This window comes from Antedon mediterranea, chromosome 7 (genome assembly GCF_964355755.1).
Source record: "Antedon mediterranea chromosome 7, ecAntMedi1.1, whole genome shotgun sequence".
In the NCBI taxonomy this organism is placed as follows: domain Eukaryota; kingdom Metazoa; phylum Echinodermata; class Crinoidea; order Comatulida; family Antedonidae; genus Antedon; species Antedon mediterranea.
In genome coordinates, this window is record NC_092676.1 from 6059829 (window position 1) to 6080044 (window position 20216).

Below are 20216 nucleotides of genomic sequence, written 5' to 3' on the forward strand. Positions count from 1 at the left end.
GATAATTGTCGACCTTGCTCGGGGTCAAAAGATACACATGAATAATTTAGGAAAGTTGTAAATGTGTCGGAAATAATATTTTTGCTTGATAGAAATGGCGAAAATTTGTGAATTTTGCAATATGAATACTTCATCCATGGCCGTATCTGTTATGCTCATCAATTGTTTTGAAATTTCAGAATATTGTGCTTGTTTTTGCATCTGATTTGGTAAGTTGCCAGACGACGATAACGATTGCTCTTGCACAACCACGCAAGCCCCGAGTATCGGACTGGGAATCGTACGTGGCCAATTCTTCAGTTCACAGATCAAACATGAAAGAAGTGCTAGCCTAGTGTAGTGTTACTGTTATTTATGCAGGTCTAAGGTCTACGTCTACTTTTTTCCACAATACATAGTAATAATATTGGCGCCATAATATTTTCATTCGTGCCATACATACTGTAAAAAGTAACAGTTCACCACCAGTTTATCTTTTAAATATAAAAATAAAAAGATGATCAGATTGAATTTAAGTTAAAAAAAAAACTAGCTAGTTAACTAGGCTAGTGTAGTGTACTAGGTAGTTATAGTCTCTCTGAGTCTAGTAGGCCATAGTTAGACCAGACAATTAAAGAGAGAAATTAATTATCAATTAACTTCACTGGTAATTTCACTACTGGAGCCACTCAATCGAGCGAGTGAGTGGCCGAGCGGTTAAGACAGTGGAACCGTAATTACGTAGCCATAACATCGGCAAGGGTTCGAGGCTCACTCGCTCCATGGTTCTGGTGGTAGAACAAGTCTTCTCGGATACGGACTATAAACCGTAGGTCCAGTGTACACATAGCTCATGTGCACTTTAAAGAACCTAGTACATCTTTTGAGACGTGTAGGGGGTTACCCCGGTGTACTAGTCCACACAAACACAGCCACTGTCACACACAGCCACTGTGCAAATTGGTCTGGACTCACTCGCTTCACAAAGTGCTATAGTCTTCAAGTCTGAAGTTTGCACTAAATTGGAAGAAGAAGAAGGTTAAAATTAGTCTATGCATAGGTGCCTATTTTATGCCTAATTCTATTTTTGCATTAATTTATACACTTTCTAATATGATATAGGATAACCAATAATGTTTACCTTAGTTAAACATTTTTGCATTTAATTTAATAATTTATTTTTCAGACTTCTGATTTGCAATTATGGATGCCTGAATATTAAAAAATGATAATGGCAGGCTGGGGCCTGTAAATACCCAGACTTGGTTCTGTAGAAAGCTGAGCCTAGAACTCAGGGAGTAACTCGGAAGAAAAGATGCACATAATTTTTTAGACATTAGCTGATGTGCCTTTAAAGAATCTTACACAAATTTGTGGGTGCCCTGTATTTTTTTATGACTGTTGGATTGACTATAACAAGGTTGAAGTAACCAAGACTATAAAATGGAAGTATTTGGCAAGAAAGCAGGATGTTCAGCATATTGTCGTTGCACAGAGCACGCTGACGACATAATTGCTGTGATCACACGTGGTACAACTCACCAAATCAAAGTGTTCATTGAAGCATGTTGTTCAAATGGAGCACAAGTATCGGACGTATTTGGTCGTAATGCGTTGCATATGGCCGCATCATGCGGCAAAGTGGATGTTGTTGATTGGTTGATAACTGAGAAACACATAGAACTAAAGTCAAGAGATTTAGAATCAGGTTGGACCGCTCTACACCGTAGCCTGTTCTATGGGCAGATAAACAGTGCAGTTTTGTTAGCTCGTGTGAGTGTTCTTATGTGAAGATTCTCAAATATTAATATTACATTGCTGACAATAGTTCGCTCCATGGTTCTGGTGGTAGAACGAGTCTTCTCGGATGAGGACTATAAACCATAGGTCCAGTGTATACATCTATCCCATGTGCACTTTAAAGAACCTAGTTCATCTTTCGAGACAACTAGGGGTTACCCCGGTGTACTAGTACACACAAAGGCACTGTCACTCATCAAGAGGGCCCCTTGATCAGCATATGCTGTTTAAGGTCATCCTCTATAAATAAAGTAAAAAAATAAATAAAACAAGTTTTAGAGAAACAATCAATGCATCGGCCCAGATCAGACATCAGAGTTTTTTCTGTATGATGACTAAGTCTACTGCCGGTTCGTCTACTGTACATACAGTTACTAAATAGTGCAATGCTAGTATTATCCATTCATTATTTGTATATTAATTTATTTCATTTTTGATCACCAGCATGGCTCAAACTTGTACAAACAAGATATTGAAGGTCTAACACCACTAGATCTTGTGATGAAGGACCAACCTAGCTATGTTGAGTATAATGCCTCTGGGCCAACTGAGTGCTACACCTGGGGAGCTAATACAAACTTTACCCTGGGACATAGTAATCAGCACTCAAGGAAGCACCCAGAGGTGGTGGAGGAACTTGTTAAGAAGGGGCTTAGCATTAAACAGGTGAGAAGATACAATGTGGATTTTCTTTCATTTATCATTTCAAACATTTATCCATCATTTGAGTATTTCTTCCATTTATGTGCCTCCATCCATTCTTTCATTCATTTATTCATTCATTCATGCATTGGTCAATGCATGTATTCATTCATCCTTCCATGCATTTATTCGCCTATCATCCATCCTTCAATTCATCCATCCTTCCATTCATCCTTTCATACATACATTCATCCATCCTTCCAATCATCCATCCATGAATTTATCCTTCCTTGCATTTATCTATTCATCCTTGCATTCATCCTTCCTTGCATTCATCCATCCTTCCATTCATCCTTCCATTCATCCTTCCTTGCATTCATCCATCCTTGCATTCATCCATCCTTGCATTTATTCTTTCTTGCATTCATCCTTCCTTTCATCCATCCATCCATCCATCCTTCCATTCATCCATCCTTCCATTCATCCATCCATCCATTCATCCATCCATCCATCCTTTCATTCATTCATCCATCCATCCTTTCATTCATTTATCCATCCATCCTTTCATTCATTTATCTATCCATCTTTCATTAATCCATCCATGCATTTATTCACCTACCATTCATCCTTCCAAGCATTTATTCATTCATCCTCCGATTACTGCCCAAGTGTAAATTACAGCACTTGGTCTGATTTACATAATTTATTTCAAGGTTGTTATGTGCAAGTTCCACACTATTCTTTTAACACACTGTGGTAAAGTGTTTACGTGCGGACATGGCCAAGGTGGAAGGCTTGGACTCGGAGATGAAAATACCTATCTTGTACCTCATCAGATTGAAGGCTTCGGTAACTTGAAATGCACTCAGATCGCAGCAGGCAGAGATCACATCGTTTTTCTCTGTGAAGGGTTAGTTTTCAGAAAATGGAATTAAAAATGGTTTAACTTATTTTTTACCAATAAAACACATACCGAATACCAGACTTCCTGAAAAAGCAGATATATTAGGCCAGCTTAATCAAAGCTGTATTTCTATGTTGAAATTATTTTTATTCTCTATTAATAAGTGTAATACATAGTTGTGCGAGTGAGTGGCCAAGCAGTTAAGACAGTGGAACCGTAATTACTTAGCCATAACATTGGCAAGTGTTTAAGGCTCACTTGCTCCATGGTTCTGGTAGTAGTCTCGGATAAGGACTAAAGGCTGTGGGTCCAGTGTACACATCTAGCTTATGTGCACTTTAAAGAACCTAGTACAACTTTCGAGACGAGTAGGGGGTTACACCGGTGTGGTGTACTTTTACATCACAGCCACTGATCATAACTGGGCCCAGTCTTTGACTGAAGAGGTTACACAGTATAAATAAATTTAAAAAAATTATTAGATAAAATAATTTTTTTAAATAATAATACACTGTTTTATTTTGTTTTTACCTAGTGGTATTGTCTATACTTGTGGACAGAATGACTATCATCAGTTAGGATTGTCACTTGGTATCACATGTCATGTTCCTAAGCCAATTTCACTAAAGAGTCTCAAAGGCAAGCTAGTAGTGGGCGTGGCTGCTGGCAGGTTTCATACTGTACTTTACACTAATGATGCTGTATATACATTTGGGCTCAATGCTGGTCAGTTAGGTAAGAAGAAGTGAATGCATACTCCAAGCTAAGAAATACACTCCATGTGGTAGAGGGGGCTATAATATGATATTGTATACTGTAGTAGTACTGTACTGTAGAAGTACATACCTTCTATGCAATGAAATACACTCCATGTGGTAGAGGGGGCTATAATATGATATTGTATACTGTAGTAGTACTGTACTGTAGAAGTACATACCTTCTATACAATGAAATACACTCCATGTGGTAGAGGGGGCTATAGTAAAAAAGTATTATACAATACTTTTACAATACAATTACAAGCAATAAATACAATAATATAACTCTGCACTATCAAACTTTATGAACAAATGTTCATATCTGGACATGATGATGTCATATCACTACCATATTTGGGAATATTACTACCATATTTGGGCACATCACACTTTTTTGTCAAACTAGTTTGATAGTGACAGAACGAAATACACTCCATGCAAAAGAAGGTGGTCGAGTATGAATATATTATGAGGGTGCTATAGTATGAGTAGAGCTCATCGAAAATAAGTGTTCTCACTTTTGTTTTAGGCCACCCTAAAGATGATAAATACCAGTTAAACCCACGTCAAGTAACAACCTTACATCATAAAGATTTCCATATCTGTGCCCTTGCAACCAGCGATGCGGCTACAATTTGTGCCACAACGAAGGGCGATATTTATGCTTTGCATGAATACCAGTGCAGAAAGATTGCCTCTAAGTAAGACTACAGTTATTTCATTTTACATGACCGTAGAGAGAGTTTAGACAAAGTTCCCAGCCAAAAATATCGTGAGACTTTATAACCTAACCAAACAGAGCATGATATTAATATAGTAATGGGTATATTATGCACTTTCCAGAATATGGCATAGGCTGTGTTTGGACGTAAAATCAGTTACATTGAGAGCTAAATCAGTGATTGTTGGGACGATGCAAAATGTGTAAGCTCAAAAAAATTACCCAGCAAGGTCATATTTCATGCATAATTTTACACTAGTAATGTCAAATTGCTCCTTATCTTGTGGTTAATCAGCTTGTGGTTTAAGGTGTAATTGAACAATCCACCTCATGAAGTGGGTTTTTGAAACAGCTGGATTATCTCAAAATGTACACCACACGCATAAATTGTTACGTCAGAACGGCTCATACAGTATGCTGATAATATAAAGATACCGGAGTTCTTTGAGTTTTTCTCATGACAAAACAATTCCACTCTCAAAGACTGTTTATGTTGTTATGGTTTTCAGATGTTTAAACATTAAACAATTAGCAGTCATTGGTGGTCATTTAGACTCTGATGTCGAACAGACAATGTTACAAAAACAGGGCGGAGAGGAATTACAAGTGGTAGCACTGAATGCATCAGGCACAGTAAGTTTAATTGATCATGCAGACATTGTGTATTGACCAAAAAGATTGCCTCCTACCATAGGATTATAATGCAATATAAGTACAAATAAATATAAAGCATAAAAGGAAAATAATAATAAAAATAGATAAAGAAATAAAATAATATAAGAAATAAATCCAAACAATCAAAACTAAAATCAGCTGTGAATACTGCCACCACATCAACTAGTTCCGTGATAATCAACATGATGATTGTGGGAACTCAAAACGAAAAAGATTAAGACAGATTAAACCTTGTTGAATGCAGCCTAGATTCTAGGCCTTCTCCTAGTAGTTAAGTAATGTATATTTGTGTACACTGGACTATATCTAATATGCACTATGTACTACTTCACAAGGTGTCCCAGGCTGTGTAGTGCCCTTTCCCCTATTCTTCTGAATAGTGCTATCTTAAAAAATGAATGAATAAAAATATTACAGAGTGAATAAGATGTAATATTATTATGAGGTAACAGCAGAGTAAAAAGAAAGAAGCAAAGTATTTAAGAAAATGGAACCAATACGCCTTTTTCACGAAATGGAAGACATTTTCAATCGATGACAAACAATGCTGTGCAACAGAGCGTAACCAACAGAAATAACATAGCGTTTTCAGGGGATTTTTAAGGACACCATGTTAATTAAAAAATCGTAACTCTTGAACGGAGGATCGTATGAGAAAAAAAAATTACTGTAAAATGTTCTTAAAACATTTGCCTACATCACTGTGTGATTAAAAAAAATTAGAAATTTTTTTTTCACTGCTTAAAATCCATTGAAAAAAACATCACAGTGTATAAGCATATAGGCGTTTGTCACTGTCGTTTTTTCATGGTGCAGTCGCGGCGCCTATGCTTATACACTGTGGTGTTTTTTTCGATGGAATTTAAGCAGTGAAAACAATTTTTCAAATTTTTTTCAATCACACAGTTTATGTAGGCTAATCTTTTAAGAACATTTTACTGTAAAAATTTTGTCCATACGACTGTCCGTTGAGGAGTTACGAATTTTTAACTAACTTGTCCTCCGAAAATAGGCTGAAAACGCTATGTTCTTTCTGTTGGTTACGCTTCGTTGCACGGCATTGTTTGTCATCGATCGAAGATGTCTTCCGTTTCGTGGAAAAGGCGTATTGTAATTAGAGCATATAACAGAAAATTAAGGTCATAGTTCATATATTTTAACTTTCGCATTCCATTTTCCTGCTCTTAGGTTTTTGTTTGGAAATTGTCTAACAGATGTCTGAAGAGATGTGTGTGGGATGTTAAAAGCCAGCTGTTTGTGTCTGATATTGCTATTAATAAACATGGCATCATCATGTGTACCACACAAGGTCAAGGCTTTCTTGGGTTCATGTCAAAGACAGGTCACCAAATAAGAGGTACAGAAAAGTATATTTTGTTATTGTTTGTTATGAATACTCTATTATTTTATTGAAATTATAATCATTTTTTAGTTAATGTAAAGCTCAAATAGTTGACAAATGTGATGTGCCAAAATATTTCTTTTATTTTATTTATTCAGGTATAAAAACAAAATTACTGTACAATTTACATAACAATAACAAAATTCCACAAAAATGAATTAAAAGGTACAATATCACTCTGTAACTCGGTATGGTATTGATATGTAGTTGGCTCTCTAGTTTAATTTATAACCTCTTTACTACACACACAGAATGAGAGTTGATAATAAGTGTATATGTAGTTGGCTCTCTAGTTTAATTTATAACCTCTTTGCTACACACAAAGAATGAGAGTTGATAATAAGTGTATAATGTAGTTTGCTCTCTAGTTTAATTTATAACCTCTTTGCTACACACACAAAATGAGAGTTGATAATAAGTGTATATGTAGTTGGCTCTCTAGTTTAATTTATAACCTCTTTGCTACACACACAAAATGAGAGTTGATAATAAGTGTATATGTAGTTGGCTCTCTAGTTTAATTTATAGCCTCTTTGCTACACACACACAGAATGAGAGTTGATAATAAGTGTATATGCAGTTGGCTCTCTAGTTTAATTTATAGCCTCTTTGCTCCACACAAAGAATGAGAGTTGATAATAAGTGTATATGTAGGTTGGCTCTCTAGTTTAATTTATAACCTCTTTGCTACACACACAAAATGAGAGTTGATAATAAGTGTATATGTAGTTGGCTCTCTAGTTTAATTTATAACCTCTTTGCTACACACACAAAGAATGAGAGTTGATAATAAGTGTATATGTAGTTAGCTTTCTAGTTTAATTTATAACCTCTTTGCTCAACACACAGAATGAGAGTTGATAATAAGTGTATATGTAGTTGGCTCTCTAGTTTAATTTATAACCTCTTTGCTCAACACACAGAATGAGAGTTGATAATAAGTGTATATGTAGTTGGCTCTCTAGTTTAATTTATAACCTCTTTGCTACACACACAGAATGAGAGTTGATAATAAGTGTATATGTAGTTGGCTCTCTAGTTTAATTTATAACCTCTTTGCTCAACACACAGAATCAGACTTGATAATAAGTGTATATGTAGTTGGCTCTCTAGTTTAATTTATAACCTCTTTGCTACACACACACAGAATGAGAGTTGATAATAAGTGTATATGTAGTTGGCTCTCTAGTTTAATTTAAAGCCTCTTTGCTCAACACACAGAATGAGAGTTGATAATAAGTGTATATGTAGTTGGCTCTCTAGTTTAATTTATAACCTCTTTGCTCCACACAAAGAATGAGAGTTGATAATATAAGTGTATATGTAGTTGGCTCTCTAGTTTAATTTATAACCTCTTTGCTTACACACAAAGAATGAGAGTTGATAATAACTGTATATGTAGTTGGCTCTCTAGTTTAATTTATAGCCTCTTTGCTCCACACAAAGAATGAGAGTTGATAATAAGTGTATATGTAGTTAGCTTTCTAGTTTAATTTATAACCTCTTTGCTCAACACACAGAATGAGAGTTGATAATAAGTGTATATGTAGTTGGCTCTCTAGTTTAATTTATAACCTCTTTGCTCAACACACAGAATGAGAGTTGATAATAAGTGTATATGTAGTTGGCTCTCTAGTTTAATTTATAACCTCTTTGCTACACACACAGAATGAGAGTTGATAATAAGTGTATATGTAGTTGGCTCTCTAGTTTAATTTATAACCTCTTTGCTCAACACACAGAATCAGACTTGATAATAAGTGTATATGTAGTTGGCTCTCTAGTTTAATTTATAACCTCTTTGCTACACACACACAGAATGAGAGTTGATAATAAGTGTATATGTAGTTGGCTCTCTAGTTTAATTTAAAGCCTCTTTGCTCAACACACAGAATGAGAGTTGATAATAAGTGTATATGTAGTTGGCTCTCTAGTTTAATTTATAACCTCTTTGCTCCACACAAAGAATGAGAGTTGATAATATAAGTGTATATGTAGTTGGCTCTCTAGTTTAATTTATAACCTCTTTGCTTACACACAAAGAATGAGAGTTGATAATAACTGTATATGTAGTTGGCTCTCTAGTTTAATTTATAGCCTCTTTGCTCCACACAAAGAATGAGAGTTGATAATAAGTGTATATGTAGTTGGCTCTCTAGTTTAATTTATAGCCTCTTTGCTCAACACAAAGACTGAGAGTTTCATAATAATTGTACATTAACAATTAAAAATGTATTCTATTTTTCATCCAATCCAGATGTAAAACCCAAAACACCTACATCAACAACTCCAGATGCGTTTTCCGTTGCCGTGAGAGCGAAACACGTTGATAGGGAAGAAGTTGAACTAGTACACTTAGAGAGGATTCCATTTATACATAGGGGTGTTCATGTTGCCTGTGATAAATCTGGCAAAAATTATGCTTTTCTGCAATCTGACCCTAAAACAAGGTATGACAATAACGTTGTATTTCCAAAATGATTGGGATAAATTGCACCTTTGTCGAGAGATGAAAAATCAACTTAAAATATCCTAAATTATCAGGAGACTTGAAATATATGTAAATCTTTATATATTGTAGCTTGGTTGAAATTCCTCTTGTAAGAGCATCAGTACAGTTAAAAGAGTTTGCGGCCCTCTTCAAAGAAGTTAGCTCATGTGATAACATACATGATGTGATACTGAAGGTAAGTTCACTGACCTTTGGTTTATCTATTATTTCTCTACCTATGGATTTTACTGACTTAAGATTCAATCAATATGTCACACACAAGCTTGAACCCATACCTCTCACATGCAAGTCTGATCCCCTACCATTATGCCATATAACTCACTAAATGATAACATGATTTTAACACATTTTTTTTTAAAGATTGGTGCAAGACAATGGCCTGCTCACAAGTACATCCTCTCAGCCCGATCAGAATATTTCAAAAAATTATTTTTCGAAGAAGCCAGAGAAAGAAAAGATTGTGAAGATCCGACTGACATTGAAAACTTGATGCCAAAACCAGTAGAGGTCGTCGCTGTCGGTGACATGATCACGGCTCCAATACTGGATCTCCTGCTGCAGTTTATCTATGAGGATGAGTGCGATTTATTTAAACCTGGATTTAAATTTGAAAGTGGCAAACAAAATGCAGTTAATTATGGAAAGTCTGATAACTCTCAAGAAATCACGATCAATGTTAAACAATCTGCTTATGCTGTGAATCAAGAACTGATTAAAGCAGGGAAGGGAAAGAAAACAGATGGAAGGAAGCAGAAAGGAGGGAAAAAACAAAAGAATCAAACAAACGAAGTGAAAGATGATTTGATGTTAGCAGTTAAATTGGTTCAAAATGCTGCAAAACAATTCAAAGTGCTGCGGTTAACACAAAGGTAATTTTTTAGCCTTGTTCTATGTTAAGCTCTGTCTTCACTATCAAACTAGTTTGACAAGAAAAGTGTGATGTGCCCACATGTGATCACATTTTGTTTTCACATAAAGTTTGATGGTGTAGACAGAGCTTTAGATATCTTAGAACGGTGCCTTGGTAGTAAAATACTGTATCTCAATTATTTTCAAACTCATTGCCATTTCAGATTGGAAGGGGTTAAAGTTCAAAATGATCAGCTGCAGAATTTGAAGAAGAGCAGTAAAAAGCCTAATTACAATAGAAACCAGTGCTCATACCTATCAGATGTCAGCCTTGAAGCAGAAGATGGCACCACCTTCAGGTGTCATAAATCTGTATTGGTGGCTAGACTGGAATACTTCCATAGTATGTTAGCAAGTGGATGGATAGAGGTATTAATTATTTACAATTTCTCTTTGGAGCAATAATACTGTAGTGCAACACCAAATACCACACTACATTATAAGCAAAAGCAACATCCATCCTAAAGCTTATTTTAAAGGCCAGGTGCAGGCAAAACATTTCTATTGATCATACATTCCAATAATTATCGATCTATAGTTTGTAGAAAATAAGCACTTATCAGTGGGGGATAGTTCAAATTACACAGTAAAATCTCTATTCTTTTGTACACAAATTTTGTAAATAGAGAGGCATTTTAAAAAGCTATGAAAAACAAACGGTGTGGTAAAAATGTTATCAGATTACTAAATATAGGTAATATAACTTGAATATTACATTTCTGGATTTTTATTCAACTTCAGATTTTTATTTTCATGCTATAGCAAAAATTATCCACCGTATATCCACCATCTTTTTTTTCACCTTCTAGGGAGTCACTAGACATGCTATTACATTAGGTTAACTACCTAACTACTGAAAAAAGTCTTCCTGGTTTTTATGGAAGAATTTTTGCCAAATTTTGTATTTGACCATATTAAGGGAAATTCATGTTTTTTCGTCTTGATTTCTTTTACAAATATTTTATTTATGTACAATTAACCAGATATTATATTTAAAATTAATGCCTGTACCTCAGCTTTAAGGTCTTCCACCCAGCAATATTTCAACATAGCAAACAAAACCATGTGCTGTATTCTGAAAATGATCCTTGTATGCAAAAGCATTTTTATCGCAAAACCAGCAAACAAATCTGAGTAGAGTTGTGGCTTAGTGGTTATGATACTTGGCTACCAATCCAATGGTCGTGGGTTCTAGTCTTGTCATGTCAGGATTTTTTCGAATGACAAATTATAACTCCGCTCCCAAAGACTTGTAATAAGACTTTGTTTATGTAGAGCATCTTGTGTATATGTTTGTCTTGTGAACAGGATTGCCACCTTTAAGAAGGATAGTGAATGAATTCGCTTATGGTTATCCTTGGCAATTTGCCTAACCATTACAATTTTCAGTTCTTCAACAGCAGAAACAAGAAGAATATCATTTTATTGTCTGGTTCTTCTTTGCAGACTTCCAGTAAAACAGCATTGAAGCTGCCAATGCCCAGCAAAGCTCTTTCCATTATTCTTGACTATCTGTATACGGATGAAGCAGCCAGATTGAGAGATTGCCACGACATTGAGTTTCTATGTAACCTGCTTACAGTTGTGGACCAGTTGCTGATTACACGACTCAAAGAGCTTTGCGAGGTTGCCATAACAAACCTCAGTAAGCCATTTACTGTCTCTTTTTTTTTATCATTTATCATTAATTGTTAGATTTGTTTCATTACATGCACTGTCTATGACCAAGTATAATCCCACCTCCTAGCTTAACATACATTCAGACACAAGATTAATATGGTAAATGTCATCGTTACATGACATCTCAATATAAATCAACTGCCAAAGTTTACTTCAATGTCATAGCCTAGGGCATTCCTGCATGGTGTGTCTAGTGCTATTTTATAGATGGCTATATAGTAGACTTTGAAAAATCATTTCCAGATTGTCTCCTTACTATGTAACCAATATAATATAAGAGCTCTTTGTATTATTAATTTTTGCTTATTTTCCATGCACATTATTTTAAAAATATTATTTTTAATGAAGAACACACAATTTTATCTTCTTTATTAAACTGATTTTCCTGTTGCAGTCTCTCTGAAGAATGCAGCTGAGCTTTTAGAGTTTTCAACCATTTACCAAGCTGACCAGCTTAAGAGAACTTGTCAACAGTTTATAAGTCTAAACTTATCAGTCATGATAGAGTCCCAAGCTTTAGACGTTCTCAGTATATCCGTCATGGATGACCTCACAAGGTCTTATAAAGAAATGGTGAATATATCTTTTTTTACTATCTCTGCAAGGACAAGCTATCAATAAGAATACCGTAAATGAATTTTTCCAGTATTGTTCAACGAAGTATGATATTATTATTATTATTATTTATTGCCAAAAACCAGTTACAAACATACAAAAACACTGAAACTAAGGGAGTAGGCAGGAACCTAAAGGTGAACCCAATCACTATAACAAGAGTTCAGGTTCCGTACTCCCAAAGTAACAACAATGAATAAACTATCTATCAAAAATTATATTACAAATAGACGAATCAACATTGTCAATATAAAACAAAAGTTTATGTAAATGATATCTGTAGTAGTCATACAGATGTACTGTTTATTACAGTAATATTTTTGTGTAAGATAGTTAAGAAGTGCTTAAGTAAAAGTTGAAACCAATTCTTTTTATCTTATGCAATGGAAATAGGTATAACATATATTTGCTTAGATTATTTTGAAAACCGCCTTAAGCAAAATCATTGACTTAAAACAAAATTAAGATTAAGTTAATCTGACCCTGATGTCAGTAAATCTGACCTCCTGATGTCAGTAAATCAGACCCCCTGAGATCAGTAAATCTTACCCCTAATGTCAGTAAATCTGACCCCTGATGTAAGTAAATCTGACCCCTGATGTAAGTAAATCTGATCCTTGATGTAAGTAAATCTGACCCCTGATGTCAGTAAATCTGACCCCTGATGTAAGTAAATCTGACCCCTGATGTAAGTAAATCTGATCCTTGATGTCAGTAAATCTGACCCCTGATGTCAGTAAATCTGACCCCTGGATGTAAGTAAATCTGACCCCTGATGTCAGTCAATGGTAGTCGTTCCTTCCAGTTTGTTGAAGTAGGAAATTCTTTGCAGATACCATCAATGTCAAGAAGAGTCATAACTCCATACTCAGACTGTCCTGACATCAGTCTAATCGATGAACATCCACGATCCGATGAAGAGATCAGTCCAGATACGCCTGATAAAAATTCTGAACATCATCAAGATTTAACGCATGAACAAGCAGCACGAAAGGCCAAAGCACGTAGACGTGCGAGAAGATCAAGTGCACGGAAGTTAAGTTGTTCTGTTAGTTCTATTGAAGAGAAATACGAGGGTGAGGATAAAACGAGGAGCAGTATTTGTGAAGATGGTGGTGCCGATCAGAACGCGGCAGGAAGAATGGCTAGCTCACCAGTTGCGATATCATCAGTGACTGACCCTCAAAAAGTTGATAAAAATGTAAGTTTTATTCTTTTGACTTTGATTATCTTTGTGTATAGTATTGTAAATGCTTATGTTATTTCCATTGGATCTCATCAAGGTCTACCATGTGTGATGTATGTGTTATTGTTTTTATTGTAAAATAATAAATTGAATTGAATTGAATCGGTACAGCAATTTTTGTTGATACTTTCCACATCAGAGGGAAACCTAACATATAATTTGTGTTTCTTAAACTCATGTATCAATTTTTATAGGTACATCCATTGTACAAATCGAATTGAACATTAATATTCTTATTAACAGCTTGTTATTTACATTACACCTGTCACAATTCTTTAATTCATTTTTTTTTATGTGTGAAAAATTAATTTGTGAATTGTTTCAAAGGAAATTATTGTATTGGCATTTGTAGCAATAGACAAATTAGTTCAAATTTATTTCTCAAAATTTGTTTCAGACAATAAACAGTCCAAAATATAATTTTCTTAATAATTTGACTAATTTTGCTTCATTTATGGTATAAAAAAAGTATTGTTCCTTAGAATTTCATTCATAATTGAATTTTATTTTAGTTTTGGTCTGACCAACTTCCAATAATCGGAAGCCTAGTTCTAATTGAATTTTTAAAATAGTTTAGACATTTGATTTAATAAAGTTAAAGTCTGCCATTTACATTATTAAAACGTCTGTGTTAGAGCATTGACTCCTGAGCTTATTATGGTTGACAGACAAAATAAGTAATATTAACAAATTTATAATGAAAAATCAAAGAATTTAAACAATTTTTATTCATTAAATTGTTGTTAGTAACAATCAAGTTATATACGGTAGTCATTAATATTTATTCTCTTTTACACATTAACTATTTTTAAGTGAATTTTTATATTATAGGAGAATGTACAAAAAATAGACTTAAGTGGTTTTGAATATCATGACGGTGGAGGGGATGCTAAGCCCAGTAAAGAATATATAAAAATACCTGACACTGAACTGAAGCCAGGCATGTGGGGCTGGAAGAGGTAATAATCCCCCTTTTAATTTAGTAACTTGTAGATTGAATAGCCTACTGTATAATTAGAGGTCGTATTCAAGTAACATTTAAAGCTATACTATCAAACTTTAAGTGAGAAAAACATGTGATGTGCCCATATATGGACATGATGATATCATTTCACTACCACATTAAAGCATATCATTACCATATTTAGGCACATCACACTTTTTAGTCAAAGTAGTTTGATAGTGTAGACAGGGCTTTAGTCTTGCATCAAGTAGTCCCGCCAAAGGATATAATGTCCAAAACCCTTTGTGCCCCTTGTAACCATTTACTGATGTAACTGGAAACAAGAAATCCATCTGCTAAAACTACACCACTGACTTAGTTAACTAGCTAGCTTGTACATGTCATAGATTTAGATTTTGTGTTAACTAGCCCAGTTGGAACCTGGTACCAATTACCACTAGCCAAGAAGGAATTATAAGTTGGCTGCCTATGTTTTTAACAAATATTTAGTGTAAATCAAACTCTAATATATAAAAACCTTATACTGTAATACCATATAATATTTTCCCAGGTACCTGGTGCAGAATTAAGCTAAACCTTGAGCAAGCAACCTTATAATCAGTCATGTACATTAATAATATTCTTTTTACTTTATTCTGTTAGCCCTCCACAGAGAGAAAATCAAGCCAGTTTATATGGATTAAGAGGGATTATGCATGCCCAATCAAAGAGTACACCAGCACTTAGAAAGACACCAGTAAAGGCTGGTATGTCATCTGGAAAGAAATCACAGAAGCAGAAAAAGAAGGAGCTATTGATGATGTCACAGAAGGAAGAAGTGACTTTCCAAGAAGACATAGCACATGACCCTGTGGTGTCACCATGGTATATAATTCTTCATTCACACCATATCAGTCGAACAAACCTACAGTAGGATTGTTGGACCAATGCAATTTCCCCTCGGCAAACTGTAATGCCCACGCAATACAATTCATTTATGGAGAATGGCCAAGCTAGTGTAGTCCAATGTAAAAAGTTTAAGTGTTATACCTTAAACTTGACGTAGTCACAGAGATTTGACCAGACTGAACTACTTAGTTAGTTGGCCTGAAAAAGTTTGAGAGCAAATGAGATTTAATTGCTAATTGTTTTTTATTTAAAAGGGGAAAAGAAGTTGGAAGTGCACCTATTAAGTCTTTTAGAGAACTTCTTTGTGATGAGGAAAAGGGTAAACCTGTTAACAAAACCGTGTCTATGGCAAACTCACCACTATCATCATCTTCAGTGCGAGGAACTGAAATTCTCAGGCAAGTCAAAATCATAGAAAAAAATCAATAATATAGCTATGTATGATGTATTGACATCTGTCACCATACCCTGCCAACAAAAAACCTGTGGCCCCCTCAGTTTCCAAAGTTGGCATATGCTCAAGAAAAGGACTGTAAACAGTAAAGTTACCGATTGTTTATACATTATATCAATGAGGGTAAGCCATTGCAACCCAAGAAAGTGTCCACTTAATAGGGATGTCCCCTTTATAGAGGATGACCATAGTGTTAAAACATATAAAATACCCTTTATTTGTTTCACACGAAAGTGTCTCCTTAATAGGGCTGTCCCAAAGAAGGAGTTGTACTATAATTAAATTTAAATTGACGTTTGTCTTATTTCAGTTGGGGACTTGTAAGAAGACCAAAGCCAGATCTACAGGTTGATACACAGGTTTCAACGTCTCCTACACCTGAGCCTACAAAGTAAGCAACCTTATTTCTTAAGCCTGTTATCCTGTCGACGTTATTCGACGCTATCGTCGTTGATCGTTAACAGTTCAACGACGATCGTTTGAAAACGATCAAGTTGAAATGATAACGATAGTGAGTACCTTTTCCTGTAAATCGTTAACATTTCAATGTTTACGTAGAAGATCCCCCATTATTGTTGACGATAGCGTCGACGTTAGTCGACGCTATCGTCGACAGGAAAACAGGCTTTACCTGATGTTTTTAGTATATACTTTTCAATTGACATCCAGCCACCAGAACTGTGCACTGTGACGGTCATAGGAAACATTTATATAGCATTTTCTAGTGTTTAAGAACCTCTATTTCCTTGGCGCACAAGATGGAATAGCCTGATTTCTAAACTTAAGGATAGTCACATGCAGTAACAGACTGTGGTAAATAGACTCTTAGCCTTCACATTGTTTTTATCTCCATATGTTAGCCCTTGGTTGGCCAGATCTCCACAGTCTCCAGAAGATAATGCACTCCGGTTCTCTGAGATCCTTGAATCAGAGGTACAACATGAGTTAAACTTGGATAAATCGTTGCGAAAGTCATTTTCTCTCATTCAGGTATGTGCTATCATTATACTTCTGTTTTTACGCACTTCTATCCGAACTGCTGTAGGTTGTAATTGGAAAAGTTAATAATTATGATCTTTGATATTTGCATGTACACCAAGTCTTGTACTGGATATTGTAGATTACAATAGCACTTTAGAATATTTTGTTGTTTGTGCCCTGTTCAATTAGAACAGTCAATTTTTCAAAGAATAAATTATTATATATGTCTTTAGTTTTAAGTGTGCACCTATATCACATATGACGCCTGTATCATTGTAAGTTTGGCCTAAGAGGCCTATGATACATGCGTCATATGTGGTACATATGTGACACTGTATCACAGGGTTGGCCTGTGATACTCTAGAAATTATAGATACAGTATCAAAAATCAGCTAAAGTGTGACAGGGTATGTCACACAAGATGTTCTATTACCATGGGACCAACATTGTTAACTTAAATGCAATAAGACATTTTCTCTTTGACCTTTCTTATTTAAGATTGAAGATCGAGCTGTTCAAGAGCTACTTCTGCACTACAAAGCAGCAGATAATGCAGATGAGGTCATTACCGTAGAAAGAGTGTCAAAGGTCATTGCAGTACCAGTTTGGAAGAAAGAGAAGAGGTGACAGTACCACATATAATCTTCAGGATTCACTAGTTAAGTACCGTAGTATTCTCATATCATACAGAAAAAAATATTTGAATTTTAAATAATTTAATAAAGCATAAATATTCATTTTAGGTAATTAGACAGTACAACCCTTCCTTTGAAGACTACTGAAGAAACACCTCTATTAACGGGACATTTAATACATGTTTTACTAATTAACATTGACTAACCCTTATTTAGAGGACATTCCTATTAAGGTGAAACTTTGTTCAGTCCTGAAGGTGTCCCCTTATTAAAGGTCTTAATGTGTATTTTAAAAGACTTACTCATTCAGTAATTATAGAAACATTTGATATCAAATAGAAAAAAATGTCAAAATTATTTCATATCAGAATAAGTTTCAAACTTATTCTTAGACACTGATTTAAAAATTATTTTTAGTAAAAGTATTATTTTCAGTAGATGTGTTAGCGACCAAATTAATAGTGACATTATTTGCATTCATGTCACAGATAAGGTAATTCAATGAAAAATGATTCGACAGAAGTAAAGCACTGGTTCAAAGGTCAAACATTACCTATCACTAGTTCCCACTCTTTCTGTATAAAATGTCACCAAAGTTGTCACAATCGTCTGCTGAGTGCCGATAGAGGGCTCTTGTGTTATCAGAGTTGTCTGTTAGCAGGAAAATCATGTTAATTGAAATTGATAGTTTATTTTTCACGTACTGATTTTGTGTTTAAAAAGTGATTCATGTTTAGAGTGACATTGAATATTATTATTTTACAAAGAAAAACACTTTAAGCTAAGTGTAGTAAAGTTAATTTTATTAAAAATATATTTCAGTACCGGTAATATTAATTTTTTTTTTTGTTGGTAAAGCTCAAATTGAAGATTTTTAAAACTTTAATAGAGTAATACTGAAGAAAACTGTTTTACTTTTAAAAACACACTTTTTTTGTGAAGGATAATATATTTATGTTAATACATTTTTCCTAATTTATTTCAGTAATTTAAGAATATAAGTTTTGTTAAACTTCAAAATGAATGTGAAGTTTAATTGAAAAATTGCTAATAATTTACATAAGATAAAATATATTCCAATAAATTTGTTTTAATGGAATGAAAAATGAACGAATTTTTTGTTTTTTTTTAATATATAGGTGTATATTAAAATACAACGTAACATGAATATTTAGAAAAATATTTATGGGAATTTTATGATATCAGTATTAGCTTAAACTGCATTTCATAATAACTACCGTATATGAGAAGTACTGTATCGTATGAACCTAAGTTAATTTTACTTTTAAAAACTACTATAGTACTATATTTTGCTACAGTATAAAGTGCCTAGACACATGTTGCTGTTATGAGTCAATGTACTTGACTGGATGTGCTAATTATTATTTTGTTTTAATTTATTTTATTGTAAATCAATAATTTAAATTAGAAGTCTTAATTAAAACTGTTAATATAATAGATTATATTAGAGATATACTGCCCGTTCCCCAAATTATTGTATTTATTTTTTTAATAGTCCATTTTAATGTCCCATAACAATTCACTTTGACCATAAACTGGATCAGAAACAAATTATAGAATTAAATTTTACTGCTTAATTTGTCTATATTTGTCTACACTATCAAACTGGTTTGAAAAAAAAGTGTGATGTGCCCAAATATGGTAGTCATATTCCCAAATATGGTAAGTCATATTCCCAAATATGGTAGTGATATTCCCAAATATGATAGTGATATGACATCATGTCCATATATGGGTACATCACATTTTTGTTGTCACAAAGTTTGATAGTGTAGAGACCGAGCTCAAGTGAAATCATTATTTTTCTTGGAAGTAAATAAAATAAGTATTTTAAGAATTATTTGTGATTAGATTTCAGCAATAAACTATGAAAGTACTTAAAGCAATGTATAAATAATAAATGTATTGACTATCAATTGTAAATAATTCTTTTAATGCAGTAAAAAAAATGTCTTCCCAAAAATAAAAACATACTAAACTCAAGAAATCATCTGAAAAATCTACAAAAGTATCCTTTAGTTTTTCCAAAAAGTTTGTAACTTGTATGTAATTAAATTTAATTCGAATAGCCTGTAACGTTGATAAAGTCTAAAATACCGTATGATTTTGTTCATGATAATTCTTTTTGGCGACGTGACACAACAAAAAAAGATAAAGATTCAACAGATTGTAAAACATCTTTGATAAGAAGAATTCCCCCAAGAGAGAAAAACTGAACAAGCTAATAATTGTTGTGTAAGTATCAACAGAATATTTTTTCTAGGTTAAGATTCATATATAGTATTACTATCATACCTTGATTTTACAGTATGTTTAAAAATGATACCGTAGGGTGATCATCTTAGTGCCTGACTAATGCGACATTAGCTTACTTTTTTAAGCCAAGTCTCTTGAATGTTACTTTGCCCTTTTACAAGTTGTTGCATAATC

General features: G+C 34.0%; 1 protein-coding gene across 1 annotated transcript; it reads left to right on the plus strand.

The window, feature by feature from the left end:
• The first annotated feature begins 78 nt into the window (after window positions 1–78).
• LOC140054753 (inhibitor of Bruton tyrosine kinase-like) lies at window positions 79–19665 on the plus strand. Its single transcript, XM_072099835.1, has 21 exons — window positions 79–209; window positions 1166–1752; window positions 2224–2445; window positions 3135–3331; window positions 3861–4060; window positions 4613–4784; window positions 5314–5437; window positions 6668–6836; window positions 9139–9331; window positions 9463–9568; window positions 9754–10262; window positions 10467–10671; window positions 11749–11947; window positions 12377–12555; window positions 13430–13798; window positions 14675–14802; window positions 15450–15671; window positions 15950–16093; window positions 16460–16540; window positions 17010–17139; window positions 17629–19665. Exons 2-21 carry the CDS (start codon window positions 1423–1425, stop codon window positions 17755–17757), a joined length of 4008 nt encoding a protein of 1335 aa, XP_071955936.1. The 5' UTR covers window positions 79–209; window positions 1166–1422; the 3' UTR covers window positions 17758–19665.
• The last annotated feature ends 551 nt before the right edge of the window (window positions 19666–20216 follow it).

Coding starts and splice junctions, on each gene's coding strand:
- LOC140054753 (XM_072099835.1), top strand. CDS start 1,423: ATGGAAGTATTTGGCAAGAAAGCAGGATGTTCAGCATATTGTCGTTGC. Junction 15,672..15,949: donor GACCCTGTGGTGTCACCATG/GTATATAATTCT, acceptor TTTATTTAAAAG/GGGAAAAGAAGTTGGAAGTG. Junction 16,094..16,459: donor CGAGGAACTGAAATTCTCAG/GCAAGTCAAAAT, acceptor GTCTTATTTCAG/TTGGGGACTTGTAAGAAGAC.